Source organism: Elephas maximus, chromosome 27 (genome assembly GCF_024166365.1).
Source record: "Elephas maximus indicus isolate mEleMax1 chromosome 27, mEleMax1 primary haplotype, whole genome shotgun sequence".
NCBI classification, from domain to species: domain Eukaryota; kingdom Metazoa; phylum Chordata; class Mammalia; order Proboscidea; family Elephantidae; genus Elephas; species Elephas maximus.
The window spans coordinates 9875273-9893561 of record NC_064845.1 but is presented as its reverse complement, the minus strand read 5'-3'; the positions used below and the strand labels follow the sequence as shown (position 1 = coordinate 9893561).

Genomic DNA, 18289 nt, shown 5'->3' with positions numbered 1-18289 from the left:
TTTTGTGCATGGAGTGAGGTATGGGTCTTGTTTCATTTTTTTGCAGATGAATATCCAGCTATGCCAGCACCATTTGTTAAAAAGACTGTCTTTTCCCCCATTTAACTGTTTTGGGGCCTTTGTCAAATATCAACTGCTCATATGTGGGTGGATTTATGTCTGGATTCTCAATTCTGTTCCATTGGTCCATGTATCTGTTGTTGTACCAGTACCAGGCTGTTTTGATTACTGTGGCAGTATAATAGGTTCTAAAATCAAGTAAAGTAAGACCTCCTACTTTGTTCTTCTTTTTCAGTAATGCCTTATTTATCCGGGGCCTCTTTCCTTTCCATAGGAAATTGGTGATTTGTTTCTCCATCTCATTAAAGAATGTCATTGGGATTTGGATCGGAATTGCATTAAATGTATAGATCGCTTTTGGTAGGATAGACATTTTTATAATGTTAAGTCTTCCTATCCATGAGCAAGGTATAGTCTTCCACTTATGTAAGTCTCTTTGGGTTTCTTGCAGAAGTGTACCGTAGTTTTCTTTGTATAAGGCTTTTACATCTCTGGTAAGATTTATTCCTAAGTATTTTATCTTCTTGGTGTCTACTGTAAATGCCATTGATTTGGTGATTTCCTCTTCGATGTTCTTTTTGTTGGTATAGAGGAATCCAACTGATTTTTTATGTTTATCTTGTATCCTGATACTCTGCTGAACTCTTCTATTAGTTTCAGTAGTTTTCTGGAGGATTCCTTAGGGTTTTCTGTGTATAAGATCATGTCATCTACAAATAGAGATACTTTGACTTCTTCCTTGCCAACCTGGATGCCCTTTATTTCTTCATCTAACCGAATTGCTCTGGTTAGGACTTCCAGCACAATGTTGAACAAGAGCGGTGATAAAGGGCATCCTTGTCTGGTTCCCGATCTCAATGGGAATGTTTTCAGGCTCTCTCCATCTAGGGTGATGTTGGCTGTTGGCTTTGTATAAATGCCCTTTATTATGTTGAGGAATTTTCCTTCTATTCCTATTTTGCTGAGAGTTTTTATCATGAATGAGTGTTGAATTTTGTCAAATGCCTTTTCTGCATCAATTGATAAAATCATGTGATTCTTATCTTTTGTTTTATTTATATGGTGCATTACATTAATTGTTTTTCTAATGTGAACCATCCCTACATACCTGGTATGAATCCCTCTTGGTCATGGTGAATTATCTTTTTGATATGTTGTTGAATTCTACTGGCTAACATTTTGTTGAGGATTTTTGCATCTACATTCATGAGGGATATAGGTCTATAATTTTCTTTTCTTGTGGTGTCTTTACCTGGTTTTGGTATCAGGGATATGGTAAGCCATGATATTTTTAATCACCTTACATGTATGGAAAAGCTGGACAATGAATAAGGAAGACCAAAGAAGAATCGATGGATTTGAATTGTGGTGTTGGTGAAGAATATTGACTATACCATGGACTGCCAGAAGAGCAAACAAATCTGTCTTGGAAGTAGTACTGCCAGAATGTTCCATAGAATGGAGGATGGCAAGACGTCATCTCACATACTTTGGGCATGTTATCAGGAGTGACCAGTCCCTGGAGAAGGACAGCATGTTTGGTAGAAATTCAGGAAAAAAAGAGGAAAACTTTCAATGAGATGAATTGACACAGTGGCTGAACAATGAGGTCAAACATTGTAATGATTGTGAGGATGGCACAGGACCTGGCAGTGTCTTGTTCCGCTGTGCATGAGGTTGCTATGAGTTGGAATCGATTCAATGGCACCTAACAACAACCACCACCACCCAGTTTTATTAAATGATAATAGACAGATACAATTTATAGTTTGGATAATGTTTCATTTACTACTGTATTTCAGAGATGACAATACTGCTAAAATGGGCATTGTGATGGTATGGATCAAAAAGCCCAATCATTAGCTTGTATGTGAGATGCCATAATTTGGCATAAGAAACTCAATTTAAGAATACAATATGCAGTATAAAAAATAGAAAGTTGTGTAAAATTCAAAATTAACACAAGCTTCTGTAAGACTGGAACCATTCCAATCAAGGATCGGACTGGACTATAAGACAAAAAAAAAAAAAAAAATTTTTTTTTTTTATAAGACAGTAAATGACACCGATGAGGAGTGAGCTTCTTGGCTCAGATAGATACATGAGACTATGTGGGCAGCTCCTGTCTGGTGGTGAGATGAGAAGGCAGAGGGGGACAGGAGCTGATTGAATGGACACAGGGAGTACAGGGTAGAAAGAAGGAGTGTGCTGTCTTATTAGGGGGAAAGCAGCTAGGAGTACATAGCAAGGCGTGTATAAGTTTTTTTATGAGATACTGACTTGATTTGTAAACTTTCACTTAAAGCACGATAAATAAATAAATAAGAAAAGTTTGTATATATTTTTCCTCCTCTCACATTTGGGAACCCAAATCTTTCTGTTTAGGTACCCTTCTCCCAGTGGGTTTCCAGTGTAAGTGTCTTAATGCTGCTGCCAACGTTACTGTATCACCCACTCCTTTAGGCCGCAAGCTGTTCAACTAAAACACATCTTGTCAACTTTTTTTGTGAAGTCTCTCGGCAACGAGCTTCATAGTTACATTACAGACTTTGGTGTTTGACAGGCCTGTGTTCAAATTCCGACTCCACCACTTTTTAGCAAAGTAGTTCATCTCTCTAAGCCTCAGTGCCCTTATTGGTATGAAGAACAATAGCAAGTCCCTCTTTCACATTTGCCAAGGAGCCTTGGTGGAGCAATCGGTTAAGCACTCAGCTGCTAACCGAAAGGTTTGCTGTTCAAACCTACCCAGGGGCTTCATGGAAGATCTGCTTCTGAAATGATTACAGTCTAGAAAACTGAATGGGGCAGTTCTTCTCTGTCATGTGGGGTCACTATAAGTCTAATCACCTCTATGGTCCCTAACAACAAAATTCAATCAGTCAATAGATACTTATCAAGCACTTCCAATTGTCAGACTTCTTTGTGTGAACAAATGAGATAGTGCCTCAATGTTATCTCTGGAGAGGACTCATCAGAAAGCCATTACATAGGCAGCTTTCAATAGAGAGTGAACATTACTCCAGGCAATGATGAATTTGTGATGTTCTCCTGCCTGTTATGGTGGTTGTTGAGACAGTTGACATTTCTGGCAAAATTCTCAAAACAAGCTTGTCCATGCTTTCTTAATTTCCTTTTTTTTTTTTTCTTTTCCTTTTTATTATTTTTCCCTGGGTGTACACAATGCCACAAAAGTCAGTGATACTCTGTTTTGTCTTCTTTTCCCAGAATGGAATCTACTGAAAAGTGTGAAGTGGTAATTCAACATTTTAATGGAAAATATCTGAAAACACCACCAGGCATCCCAGGTAAGAAGTGCCATTAAATAGTCAGTAAATTGTGCCTAGGTGTATTGCTTCTATGCAAATCAGTGCACAACAAGATCCTTGACTGGTCCCTGGAAGGAAAAAGATTGCTTTTATAAATTTTTTTTTTTTTTAATCCTAAGTCACCGCTCATCTTTCTCAACACTACTGAAAACGTTTTGGTTATTCTTCTGTTATAAATTGAATTGTGTCCCCCCAAAATAAAAAAAACTGACTCATAGCAACCCTATGAGTTGTAAATATGTGTTGTAAATCCTAACCTCTATGCCTGTGGTTATAATCCCATTTGGGAATGGGTTGTCTTTGTTGTGTTGATGAGACAGGATTAGTATAGGGTGTGTTTAAAATCAATCTCTTTTGAGATATAAAAAATATTAAACAAGCAAACAAGAGAAGCAGAGATGGGGTCAGATAGATGCCAAGACACATGGAGATTTCCAAGGAACCAGGAAGCAGAAGCTAAAGAGACAAGGACCTTCCTCCAGAGTCAACAGAGAGAGAAAGCCTTCCCCTAAAGCTGGCGCTCTGAATTTGGACTTCTAGCCTCCTAAACTGTGAGAAAATAAATTTCACTTGTGGTATTTCTGTTATAGCAGCACTAGATACTAAGACATCTTCTTCGATGTTTCTTTTCAACGTCTGTTGCTGATTCCCTAAAGTGAGCTAGAAGGAAAACATAGCAAAGAATAGTTCAGAATGCGCACGAGGTGGAGGAAGTTTTTGACTCTTACTAATGTTGGTATCCTGATCTCTAGTTTACAAAATATCTAAACAGAGATACTCACGGTTTGATGCCAGTTCCCAAATGGTTTCTTACCAACCTGCAACAAGAAGAATACAGAAAGTGAGAGTAAACATTTAGAAACTTTTAATAGCAATTTGACATTGTCATAACATCTGAGTGCATAATATTATATTTCACAAAAATATCAATCATTGACAGATTAGAAATTAAACAAACAAAAAAAAAAAAACTGGACATTCATCACAGATAGTTTGCAAAGTCCTAATCTACCCTATCCCAGGGCATTTTATTTAGATTCTTAATGTTTTACACACCTCACAAAATGACATAGATTTATGTTATTAAGAATTATACTCAACATAATCGGATCAAATATACCATGTTTATCAGGGCCCAATCGCACAATGGTTAAGAGCTCAGCTGCTAACCAGGAGGTCAGCAGTTCGAATCCACCAGCTGCTCCTTGGAAATCCTACAGGGTAGTTCTACTCTGTCCTACAGGGTTGCTATGAGTCAAAATCCACTCAATGGCAAGAGGTTTGTTTTTTTAAAGCTGGAAATATCTCAACTTGCTATTTATATTAGCAAGTTTATAGTGGTGTATGTTCGTTGTTGTTAGGTGCTGCCAATTCGATTCCATCTCATCGGGATCCCATTTGACAGAGTAGAACTGCCCTGTAGGGTTTTCTAGGCTGTAGTCATTACAGCACCAGATTGCCAAGTTTTTGTCCCTCAGAGCTGCTGGGTGGATTTGAACCACCAGTCTTTTGGTTAGCAACAGAGTGCTTAACCGTTGTGCCACCAGGGCTCCTAGTAGTATATAGGGAAGGTACTTATTATTAGGTGGGAAAGTCTTGAAATGGATCTTACTTATGGTGTTAAAAAATAAATAAAGATTGAATGGAACACTAAAGTAAGAAGAATTACAACCAGCAGGTAAGAAAAAAAAAAAAAATAATAAACCTGACTACTGCATGCTGGTTCATTTGTTGTTCTGTTTTCGGTGCTTCTCCGGGGAAAAAAGAAATAGTGATTTCTTCAATCCTACAATATTGTGCCTTTTGATCTCTAAATGCTGGATTTTAATCCCATTTGAAATACCTCTATTTAAACCCCTTCGTTGAGGCGTTCAAGGGTAAGGCATTTCAACCCGTTGCCATGGAGTTCCACCCTAGCAACCCTATAGGACAGAGTAGAGCTGCCCCACAGGGTTTCCAAGGAGCAGCTGATGGATTTGAACTGCCAGCCTTTTGTTAGCAGCCCAGCTCTCAGCCACTGTGCCACCTTAAAATATATTGAGGTTATGTAGAAGAGGAAGTGTGAACAAAAAGAGGAATATTTTTGTGGAGGGGTCAAGGGTCCTTCTTACTCTTGGTTGGTTTTTGGAGGATGTCGGGAAAGCAGAAAGTCCCTTCGGGTCAACGTTTTGGAGGAAGAACTGGAAAATACAAAAGCGCTGATCACTGGTTAACGAGTGAGTCAATATACAGTGAAGACTGCTCCTTAATTTGATTAGCTTCCATGTGTAAGATTCCCTTGAGAACTGAATGTATTATGATCCGGTTGGAGACATATGGTGTTGTTAAGAAAAGAGTTAGCAGTTTTCATCTCAGCATGTAAGCGGCCCTTGTATTTTTGGAGAAATACTTTTTTCCCTCCTTTTTAGCTTAAACAGTGAGCTCTGTGGCACAGTGGTTAAGCACTCGCCTGCTAATCAAAGGTCAGCAGTTTCAACCCACCAGCTGTTCCACTGGAGAAAGATGTGGCAGCCTGCTTCTATAAAGATTACAGCCTTGGAAACCCTACAGGGCAGTTCTATTCTGCCCCATAGGGTTGCTTTGTGCCACAACTGACTCGGTGTTAACAGGTTTGTTTTAGCATAAACAGGCAATTTCAAGATACTCTGTTCAGCCCTATCGTTGAATAAAAGAGTTGAATTGTTAGTGGCTTTTTTTCCCCTTACTTATCTTTTTTTTTTATCTAAAAGATGCCTATTTATATAGAAGGCACTCAAAGTAATATAAAAAAAATAAAGAATAAGCAAGCTGTGTAGAAATTAGTGTTGATTCACGTTTCAATACAGGTCTCACGTTTTTTTGTTTTTGTTTTTTGATTTTCTCCTTTTTGGAAAAAGACATTGAAATCTTTCTTGGCCTGATTAATTTGAAAGGATTTTATTTGGTTCTTTCCATAGAACAGACAACTAACTAATAGAATTGAAAGCTAAAGACGAAAAAAGTCACTACAATCCCCAAATATTTGGATATACTTCCTGAACACTCTGCTGCAATACTGACCTATCTAATATCATAGCTACACCCAATGGAAACATTGTGAATAGCAAGAACTTAGGAGTTTCTCACTCACTTTTATCTCGAGGGAGCATGAGAGGCAAACTAATTACACTCCGTGATAAAACTCTTAAGAGATATAACTTTATGCTTCTGAGATTTGAACTCAACATAATAGAATTAAATATATGATATCGATTATCATCAGTTCTTGAATTTGCTCATTTATGCATTACTTGGGAAGCTAAATAGAGTTTAATAAGTGTTTCAAATACTAACTGAAGATATTTAATCTTTGATATTTAAATTTAATGAGGAATAAAAAAAGACATAAGGCAAGGTGTGGGTATTTTGGAAGGTACAGTAGTAAAATGTCCTCATTGGGGTGCATTTGCGGAGTCATGAGACCAAAACTCAGTGCATTTACTGAGTCATAGTGACCCTATAGCACAGATTAGAACTGCCCTATAGGAGTTTCCAAAGAGCAGCTGGTAGATTTGAACCTTTCGGTTAGTAGCCATAGCTCTCAACCACTTAACCACTGGGCCACCAGGACTCCTAGTCATGAAAAGTCATGAGAGGTGTATAATCAAATTTGCCTGTATGTGGGGAGTCCAAGGCAACTGGTTTTGGTTGTTGTGTGAGTTTATTGGCTCTCATCGTTTTTTTGTCAGAACTAACTCGACGGCACCTGACAACAACAACAGTTGAAATAATACTTTGAGAAACTTGTATGTTAATCTAATTTTCTATTCTATTTGGTGGTGGATCCTAAAGATTGAGACTGAGATGTCACCTTGAGCCCTGATGTGACACTGAAACCCATTCATCTGATATTTTAAAAAAAAACTGCCTAGTTGCCTAACATTTTTTAATACTACTGTATCTTTGGAGAGATTGTCCTTGCTTGTAGGTATGGTAATTAAAACCAGTTCTTTATAGTTGGACTGACCCACCTGCAACTAAAGTAGAATTCAAAAACTTATAAAAATCTCAAGGTTCTGCATTATCAAGGTTAGCATCTTTGAATTCAGAGATCGGTAGCTTTGTAAAGTTGCCTATTGATGGTTTCAATATAATGATTTAAGGTTGTGTGGATGAGGGAACCTCAATGATCCAGTAGGTACCTGAGATCCTCAGGCCCTAGGAAAGATGTTAACAAGGTTGCATATTAAATCAATTACCTTCTTCTCACACTAGAGCCTTGCTTTCCACTCTGCTGGAAGCAAGTAGAGAGCAAATGGTGCCATGTTCACATTGCTTCCTTCTCCATTTAGGGACAACTTGGGAAAACATGTATGTGTCATGGGTAAATGTAGTACCATTTTGATTTCTGTCATTCTTGACAATAACAATTGCTCTTAAAAGAGATACAAAGCCAATTATTTTTCTTGAGAATGATTGTTGAGTTTCCAAATTACCTACTGTGGCATTTCTACAAAAGGGTAAGGGAAAAAAAAACCTACTCCAACCCCATACTTTGACACTGCTCTGAATTTCAAATTCTAAAACCATGATGGTGTTAGGTGCCTCTGAGTCAATTTCGACTCCTAGTGACCCAGTGTGATAGAGTAGAACTTCCCCATAGGGTTTTCTTGTCTGTAGTCTTTATGGAAGTAGGTCTTTCTCCCACGGAACTGCTTGGTGGATTTGAACCATCAACCTTTTAGTTAGCAGTGAGCGCTAACAATTTGTACCACCAGTGCCGTAGTTAGGGATATTTGAAAGGACATGTAACATTGGCCATATTTATTTTGCTGAGCTCCTTTTTATTTGAGTCGTTCTAGGAACTATTTACTCATTAAATATGATTCAATTCCTGTTAGACTGTGAGCTGGAAGGGAACTTTGTAGATATCTTCATTTGGACCATACTTCCTCTCCCTGGGTCTAAAATTAATGAATACATCATGGATCATAGATGCCTATTAGAACCAGAGTTGGTGTTCCCTGTACACCTTGGTTTATAATATTATTCCCCAGATTTTGGTTCCCTGGATCAACGAAGCTCAGTATGCATGCCATAAATCAAATTATCTGAGTTCTGGTATATATGGAACAGGAAGTTAATAAGATCAGGCATCTGTGTTGTTACTGGTAGGTGGGAAGGACTTAAAGAAGAGGCCAAAAGGTGTGTGTTAAACAGTGTAATCATTCGAATGCTGAAGCTATCAGCTGAAAGAGAGCATCCAGTATATTCTCCCTCCCCTACAGGGAAAAGAAGACACGGTGTACCATAAATGTTGCATGTCCTACACATCAATCCTGATGTTTCTGGACAAAATGGAGGATGATTAGTTGCTTGCCTGTCTAACCCCAGACATTTCTTTGTCCCATAATAAATTGCTTAGCAACACTGTGCAGCCCCAAAGCGTTCCATCTTTAAACCTCTGACAAAAGCAAAGGGAAAGTTCGCAGACACTTCAGGAATCTGTTGAGCAGAAGCTTGAAAGGCTCGCTCTCAGAGAGCCCCAGTGCAGAGCCATGGACCATGTGGAAAGGCCTCCACGTGTAAGGACGTGTATTGATGAACAGAACGTGCAGGCTGGTTTGTGGAAAAGTCAGTCACATGTTGCTCCCAAACTAGATTTGTGCTGTTAGCACCTGTGCTTATCAGTGGGGCAGTCTTTGCAGAAGAAAATGGAATAACCCACTTTTGATATTATTTTCTTACTCTTTCTAATCCCAATTGAACTCCACGAAGTAGGGGAAGGTTGAAAGGGAGCTCACCACATTATGGGACCTTTTAAATTTTAAGAACTGTGACCAAGAGAAATTTGGACAAGTAACTAAGCACTTAAAGGAATCATGTTTTTCTAAAAAATAAAATAAAACTTGTGTGCCTCCTTGATATTTTGGCATATAGCTTACTGTATGTGTTTATGTAAATAAAAATGTGTATGATTGTGGGTGTATATGTATAACTCCTGGGAACTTGTGAAGAAAAATATTTATAATCTGATAATGTTTTATTTTTTTCATTTAATCTGATAATAAATAAAATAAATATTGTTTGTTTAAGTTTAAAACTTCTCCCAAGATAGAGTATCAACAATGTACTTAAATGAAATTTATACTAAAGACAGGATTCCAAAATATGGGTATGTGAGCAAAAATTTTAAAATTTTTATCAATGGAAAGTGTTGCAGAGTACCATTGTTTCCTCAGTGGTAAACGATTTGCCACCAAGTAGACTCTGACTCATGGTGATCCTATGTGTGTCAGAGTGAAACTGTGCTCCATAGGGTTTTTCAATGACTAATTTTCTTGGAAGTAGATTACCAGGCCTTTCTTCTCAGGTACCTCTAGATGGCCTTGAACCTCCGGCCTTTCGGTTAGCATCCTAGAGCATTACCATCTGTACTATCCAGGGATTCCTCCTCTAGGGTACCAGTCTGTTAAGTCCATAAATGCAACTGGAGTTGCAAAAAAGGCAACGAATAGGAAAATACTATGATGTACAGTTTGGCAAAAATATATTTTTTGTCTAGCTTGGGTGAGGCATTGTCCAAATCTGTGTTTTGTTTTGTTTTGTTTTTTCCGTTTTTGTGAAACTAAACCAACATTTAAATAACAAGTCTTGTCAACACTACAGGCCTCAACTGGGTATCAGTTTAGATTTCTCTTTAGTAATCGGTCTTTTGCAATACTTAGAAGCTGCTTTCTATGAAGCCTCTCATTTGTAACATTAGTAATGCCTTTTAGATCATTTCTGTGTATGAAACATGGAGCTAGTTGTTTCATGATGAAGCAACCTTAGAATATTGTTACTGAACTTCACAACTTCATGGTCAACACAGCCTAAGAATCTGTGTCAATCCTATAGAAATGGACTTGGTCAGTCATTTCTCAAACTTTTTATGGTGCTATACCTGCTATTGTGAAGGTAAACACAGCATGAGTTAGATATGGGAGAAAGGAGGCTGAGAGGATTCAATTTCTAAATCTGAATAATGAGAAGCTAGATAAAGAAGGCACAGAGGGTCATTTTCAGGTGAGTGGAAATGGTTGGAGTGAGTTTTGTGCCTTGTATCAGGTCCCCTCTACACACCTGTGATTTCAGCTGCAGCTGAGGTGGCCAGTCTCTCTGCGCCCTGGAAGCATCTCCCGTCATCTACCTTGTTTCTCCAATTTTCCACCTTGGGACAAAATCCATAAAATCTTACTCATTCTGACGGAGGCCATCTGCAAACTTTGGGACAGTTATCGCACCTTGGGACAACCCTCAATCAGTGGGTTATGGGGGTCAGTTGATTAGGTTCCAGCCTCTGACCTTTGGAGGGACAATTCTGAGGCATGTTCTGTAGGGCTTGTTGGGGGGATGCCACAATGGTAACAAGCTCTACAAGGCACCCTTTATTGGCATTTTTTTTCTTCCCGTCTTCCTTCCCTTCTGAATCGTATCTACTTCTTGGGATCACCTCCCCATTAAACTACCTTGTCCAGGACTCTGATTTTAGGGAATTCAAATTAAGATGGGTGCTTTAGGGGTTGTGGTGGGAAACTACTTTTTGATTTAAAACTGATGGTCATACAAGAAGGTAGACCCAGCTAAAGTAGTCAACTGAATTTCATGGGCCAAATATACTGTTTTCATTATTATTTTAACAGCAGAGATTCCGAACCACATAGTAGGGGTGATGAAGGTAAGTACCGGTGGTAGGAAGCAGTTGGTAAGCCAGGTGTGAAATTTAGCAAGAAAGGGATGACGGAAGATAGGGACAAAGTGCTGTCAGGGCAGGGCTGACCTCAGAACAAGTGAGGGCATAAAGGGATGGATAATTGATGAAAACAGTGAGGGACTGAGAGGCTGAAAAGCAATCACTGTGCTAGCAAAGTGAAGATGAGGTACAGACATAGAAAATTTAGGTCACAGAGAAGAGACTTTTTGAGTTTTGGGTAGTGGATAAATGTAGAGTGATGGCATTGATAATGAGGTCTTAATGTTTTGGAGCCCTGGTGGGATTGTGGTTAAGAGCTCAGCTGGTAACCTTGGAAACCCTATGGGGCAGTTCTACTCTGTCCTATAGAGTTGCTATGAGTCAGAATCAACGCAACCACAATGAGGTTTTTTTAATGTGTTGGCTGAGGTGACATGGAAACCATCTTATGCTGAGCAAAAACCCGAAAAACCAAACCCACTGCCTTCAAGTCGATTCTGACTCATAGCAACCCTATAGGACAGAGTAGAACTGTCTTATAGAGCTTCCAAGGAGCACCTGGTGGATTTGAACTGCCGACTTTTTGGTTAGCAGCCGTAGCACTTAACCACTATGCGACCGGGGTTTCCTATGCTGGGCAAGTGGAGTGGTTAGAGTGTTGGAAGGCTTACAACAGTCCAGATTTACTTACTTAATCCCACACTGCCCTTGACTTTCTCCTGAACCTCTAAGAGCGAGTTAAGTCGGAGCAGGTTTGGTGGGTGCCGGTTTGATAGGAGCAGGGTAAGAGGCACCAACAGTGGTGAAGTAATAATTGTTCTATTTTTTTTTATTCTGAGTTTTCCAACTCAGGGTCTTTTTCATCTTTGTACCTTCAAGGGCTGTGCACTGAGCTCAGTGTAGGTTTTCAGTAAGTGTTCTTTTGAGTTGATGAGTAATTCCGTAAATTGAGTAACCAGCATACTTTGTTTTTTGTTTTGTTATATTGTGCTTTGATGAAAGTTTACAAAGCAAACTAATTTTCCGTTCAACAATTTGTACACAGAATGTTCCAAGACATTTGTCACAGCCCCCTCAATGTGTCAACACTCATTCCATTTCCACCCTGGGTTCCCCGTTACCTTTCATTAGGTTTTCCTACCCCTTTCTGCCTTTTCATTTTTGCCTTTGGGCAGATTTTGCCCTTTTGGTTTCATCTAATTAACTGTTCTAAGGAGCTCAGTCTTCTTAGGTGTTTTTGTTTATTCTGTAGGCCTGTCTACTGTGTGGCTAAAAGGTGGTTTCCAGTGGTGGCTTCGGTTCCATGTTAGCAGGGTGTCTTAGGACCATAGTCTTAGGGGTTCCTCCAGTCTTTATCAGACTAGTAAGTCTGGTCTTTTTTATGGATTTGATTTTTCTTCTACACAGGGCTCTTTATTGTGATCCTGGTCAAAGTGGTCACTAGTGGTAGCCGGGCATCATCTGGTTCTTCTGGTCTTGGGTTCGTGCAGCCTGTGGTTCCTGTGATCCATTAGTCTTTTAGCCTAATTGCTCTCTTGAGTCTTTGGTGTTGTCCATTCTCTTTTGCCCCAGCTTGGATGAGACCAATAGTTGTATCTTAGATGGCCACTTGCAAGCTTTTAAGACTCCAAATGCTACGCACTAAAGTCAGATACAGAACCTTGTGTTTGTGAACTATGTTATACCAATTGACATAGATGTTCCCTGAGTCTATGGTCCTTAGTCTTCAAATCTAGCAACTTCGTGCTGTGAGGTGTTTGGTTGTGTCTGGGAAGTTTCCATGACTGTGCCCCTTGTGTGCTCTAGTGTTTGTATTAATATGCATGCAGCATCTACTAATGGCTATGTAATAATATCCTCAACCCAACAAATATCTGCAGGTGGGTGTGCCCCCTTGGACCCTCCTACTCCTCTTTAGCATACCTGTCCACCTATATCCCTTCATAGATTATTGTTTGTTAATACTAGTTTTGCAGGGTTGTCTATGTTATGGTAATTACTGTGATTATCCTTTATTCTTGCATTCACCTCAGTGCCTTTCTTTGCCTTGGTCCTGTTATGCTGACTTACCCCTTATTGTGTAATGCCTTTCCCTTCACCAATATTAGCATGTGTCTTCTTTCTAGTCACTGATTTTCCCTCCCTCCCCCTCCCATCCCTGGTAATGATCAAAGAATGTGTGTGTATGTGTGTGTGTAACCCTTTTCTTGAGTTTTATAGCAGTTAAAAAAAAGTTGCCATCAATTCGATTTTGACTCATAGCGACCCTATAAAACAGAGTAGAACTACCCCATAGGATTTCCAAGGAGTGGCTGGTAAATTCAAACTGCCAACCTTTTGGTTAGCAGCCATAGCTCTTAACTACTGTGCCAACCAGGGCTCCTTTTGTCATAGTAGTCTCATGCAATATTTGTCATTTCGTGATTGACTTATTTCTCTCAGCATAATGTCCTCCAAGTGCATCCATGTTGTGAGATGGTTCACGGATTCATTGTTATTCTTCATCATTACATAGTATTCCATTGTGTGTAATGTGCCACACTTTGTTTATCCATTCATCTGTTGATGGGCACATAGGTTGCTTCCATCTTCTTGCTATTGTGACTAGTGCTGTAATAAGCACATGAGTGCATATGTCTATTAGTGTCATGGTTCTTATTTCCCTGGGTTTTATATACCTAGGAATAGGATTGCTGGATCATATGGTATTTTTATTTCTAGCTTTTTAAGGAAGTGCCACACCATTTTCCATAGTGGTTGTACTATTTTACATTCCCACCAGAAATGTATAAGAGTTCCAATTTCCCCACAACCTCACCAGCATTTGTTGTCTTCTGTTTTTTTTTTTTTTTTTTTTGATTAGTGCCATTATTGTTGGGATGAGATGGTATCTCATTGTAGTTTTCATTTGCATCTCTCTGGTGGCTAACGATGGCAAGCATTTCTTCATGTGTTTGCTTGCCACCTGAATGTCTTCTTTGATGAAATGCATATTCATATCTTTTGCTGATTTTTTAATCGGAGCATCAGTTTGTTGTTGAGATGTTGAAGGTTTCTATAACTTTTAGAGATTAGTCCCTTGTTGGATATGCTGTAGCCAAAATTTTTTTCCCCAGTCTGTAGGTTCTCTTTACTTTTTTGGAGAAACCTTTTGTTGAACATAGGTGTTTAATTTTTGGAGGTCCCATTTATCTAGTATATCTTCTGCTGTTTGTGCATTTTTAATTATGTTTGGTATGCTATTTATGCCATGCATTAGGGCTCCTAGCTTAGTCCCCATTTTTTCTTCCATGATCTTTATAGTTTTAGGTTTTATATTGAGATCTTTAATCCATTTTGAGTTGATTTTTGTGTATGGGGTGAGGTATGGTTCTTGTTTCATTTTTCTAAGGTAGATACCCAGTTTTGCCAGCACCTTTTGTTAAAGAGACTCTGCCTTCCCCATTTAACGGACTCTGGCCCTTTATTGAAGATCAGCTGTCTGTAGGTGGATGGATTTACTTCTGGGTTCTCAATTCTGGTCCATTGGTCTGTGTGTCCATCATTGTACATACTTTGCTTTTAACGAACTTCCTGAGGGAGTATGAAGGAGGCATAGCCCTTGATGAACAATCATGAAAGCAACTTGGAGGAAAGCTTTGAGGAAAATCTTCAAATAAATGTTCAAAAGAGTCAGAAACTTATTCTATTGAGAAAGATTCCAGTTGCTTTTTGAAAAACCTCATTTTTCCAGTGCTGCTTTTCAAGGTATTCTGCAGGCAGCCTTATTGTTATTTCTTTGAAGAACTCAATCTTCGACAGAACAATGATGAATTTTGTTTTCTGACATGGCAAATTGCCTTCCCTAATTTATATTGAATAATGTCAAGATCTTAATTTTTTGCCATTGGAACTAGTTAAGCACTGTTATTATTAAGCTGCAGTTTTTTTTCCCCCTACAGAAAAATGTAAATATCTCAAAAATAAACAAGAGCGTTTTTTGATCTATGGTTTTGCTCCCTTTGGCGTAAATTCACATCCCTCCCTGCCTAGTGGAAATAACACATTCCTCTTATAATAATATAATGTAATATAATCTATATTTTTATCAGTAAAAAAAAAGTAGGATATGGTTTTATCAATAGAATATGGTAAATATGTTCTACTGTCCATATCTTTTGTTATACTTAGATATAAAGTACCAATGAGTACTGACAGAATTTGTTTGGAGACTGTGTTTGGCCCCAGGATCCAGTTGTTGAACGCAGTGGTAATTTCACGGGCTAGAAAAGAGGGTTGAGGATATTTTCTATATATCTCCAGAATCATGAGCCTTCTTTATCGATTATTTCTAAAATAGAAATTCCATTCAGATCTGCACAAAGTTTCTACATTGAAGATTTCAATATAAAAACTTAGAAAACAAATAATAAAACCTTTCATTTTATTTCTGAAATGATGTTGGGATTTGCCTTCTGTCAGTATCACTAATTAGTAGTTAAGGCATTGAGTGTCTGTCCGAATGAGTCCTATTAGCAAGCCACGAGGGTTGAGGGGCTTAAGTCCAATTACGACACAAGCCAGGGAAACAAAACACTGAATAATTAAGTAATTAGTGCATTTCCAAATGTATAATCTCATTTAATAGCATTGACTTAGAAACAAATTCTAACCATGTTTGAATGAATGGATAGTATATTAAATTAAATCCTTATTACTCTCTCCCAGTAACCATTGGAAACCTGTCATACTAACAATGCATTATTTAGTAACTAATTTTTTAGAGTAAGTCTAAAAACTTTAAGAAAATATTTTCAGGGGAATAAGAATGAGGACACTCATCAGGCAAGCTCTGAGCCAGCCAGCATTTGTTTGTCGCATTAGCTATTTGCTCTGATTTCTTACCTCTTTAAGTCCATGAATAATGAATCAGTTAGTTTACTATTACTTTAGTCATTTTTCAGTATAAAAAGTCTAATTTTTCATAGGAAATTGACATGCTTTTGGTCTTTTTTTAGACTTCATGCATTTCAAAGACACATTTATCCCATTGGATTATGAATTTTTCTAGGGAAGAACTTTAATGTTTATCTTCCTCTTTATCTTCAACAATTAGTCCAAAAGTCCTACAGAGCAGCTTGTGGGTTCAAATCTCCAACTTTTTGGTTAGCAGCTGAGCACTTAACCACTGTGCCTCCAGGGCTCCTTTTGTAGGTAGAATAGTCCATGCCCTAATCCCTGGAACCTATGAATATATTATGTTACATGGGAAGAGGGTATTAAGGGTACAGATGAAATTAAGGTTGCTCATCAGCTGACCTTAAAATAGGGAAACTATCCTGAATTATCTGGCTGTGCCCAATGTATTCATTAAACCAAACCCGTTGCCGTCGAGTCAGTTCCGGCTCATAGCAACCATATAGGACAGAGTAGAACTGCCCCATAGGGTTTCCAAAGTTGGAATCTTTACAGAAGGAGACTGCCACATCATCCTACCGTGGAGCCACTGGTGGGCTCACACCACTTACTTTTCAGTTAACAATTGAGTGCTTAACCACTGCACCACCTGGACTCCACCAATGTAATCAGAAGCCTCTTTAATAGTGGACATGGAGGCAGAGGAGGAGGTCAGAGCAATGTGATGTGAGAAGGACTTGACCCACCACTGATGACCTTGAAGATAGAAGGATGGAGCCACAAGCTAAGGAATGTGGATGGCCTCTAGAAGATGAAAAAGGCAAGGAATTAGATTCTCCCCGAGCACCTTCAGAAAGGGACTCAGACATATCCACACTAATTTTAGCTCAGTGGGATCAGTGTCAGGCTTCTGAACTACAGAACAGCAGGTTAATAAATTTTAATAAATTTGTGCTGTTTTAAACCTCTAAATGTGTGTTAATTTGTTATAGCAGAAATAGGAATCTAATACACTAGCATAAAACTTGTTTCACTAAACTTGTTATTCCAAACTCTTCCTATATTACATTATGAAGTGGCCTCTGAAGAACTTTTAGTTCCTTTTTTTTTTTTTTTTAATGCCTTCTTTGTGAGTATCATTTGGGTTGCTTGTATGATAAACTGGAAAGGAATATCTTGTTAATTATTTTGACTTTATAGCATCCTCGGAGCCCTGGTGGTACAGTGGTTAAGAACTTGGCTGCTAACCAAAAGATCAGCAGTTCAAATCCACCAGCCGCTCCTTGGAAACCCTATGGGGCAGTTCTACTCTGAGTCAGAATCAACTCAACGGCAGTGGGTTAGTTTTTTTAGTTAGCATCCTTACACCTTCTTGTAAAAATGTATTAGAACAGAAGACTGTTAAACATCCAAAAAGAGAGGCTTTGAGGAATATATCTTTATATCTCAGAGCACATCAGTTTTGACCCAAAGAAATAAAATATTAATTTATACCACCTGGTATCATAAAATATGCCAGGAAAAGTATACCAACTGCAGATCTAAATCCATGCAAATGTGATTCTCTTAGGTCTCAACCTCAATATTTGTTTCAAGGATTCCTGACAATGAAAATTATTAGGGCTTAGAAAGCAAAATGGAGCTGGTTGAGGTTATATAGCTAATATCAACTTTAAATTTTACATGATAATATCTAAAGCATAGGTGGTGCTCCCACCCCAACTCACTGCCCCATGAAATAACCCTGGTGGTGTAGTGGTTAAGAGTTCAGCTGCTAACCAAAATGTTGGCAGTTCGAATCCACCAGGCGCTTCTTGGAAACCCTATAGGGCAGTTCTACTCTGTCCTATAGGGTCATTATGAGTTGGAATCAACTTGACGGCAACGGGTTTGGTTTTTAAAATTTTAAATGGTTGAGCCCCATATGGAAGCCTGAGTTTGAGATACAAATTAAAAATCCAGAAAAGGTAAATGTGGATAGATATTATACATTAAAAAAATAGCGCTAATGACTCAAGTGATTAAAAGATAAGCCTTTCAGTGATTTTAGAAAAATGTGTTTCTCAGACAAAGCTATATTATCCCTGTAGCAATAAATGTATGTGGGACTTATTTTGGACCAGGGGTTTATATCAAATAGTACACTAGTTGGGTCACTAAAATGACCTGAGGTAAACCAACTCAATAATTTAAGGTGACTTCTAAACAAACAGTGGATTCCAACTCATAGAATGGGGTAAAACTGCCCCATAGGGTTTCCAAGGAGCAGCTGATAGATTTGAACTGCCAAGCCTTTGGTTAGCAGCCAAACACT

The 18289-nt window shown here is 38.5% G+C and overlaps 1 protein-coding gene across 9 annotated transcripts in view; it reads left to right on the top strand.

The window, feature by feature from the left end:
• The window catches only part of RBMS3 (RNA binding motif single stranded interacting protein 3), an 817329-nt gene that overhangs the window by 517934 nt on the left and 281106 nt on the right, over positions 1 to 18289 (top strand). For all 9 annotated transcript variants that reach the window (XM_049870948.1, XM_049870956.1, XM_049870954.1 and 6 more), the window contains exon 6: positions 3286 to 3365. In XM_049870948.1, coding sequence (XP_049726905.1) covers positions 3286 to 3365 — 80 coding nt within the window. The remainder of the gene's footprint in view (positions 1 to 3285; positions 3366 to 18289) is intronic.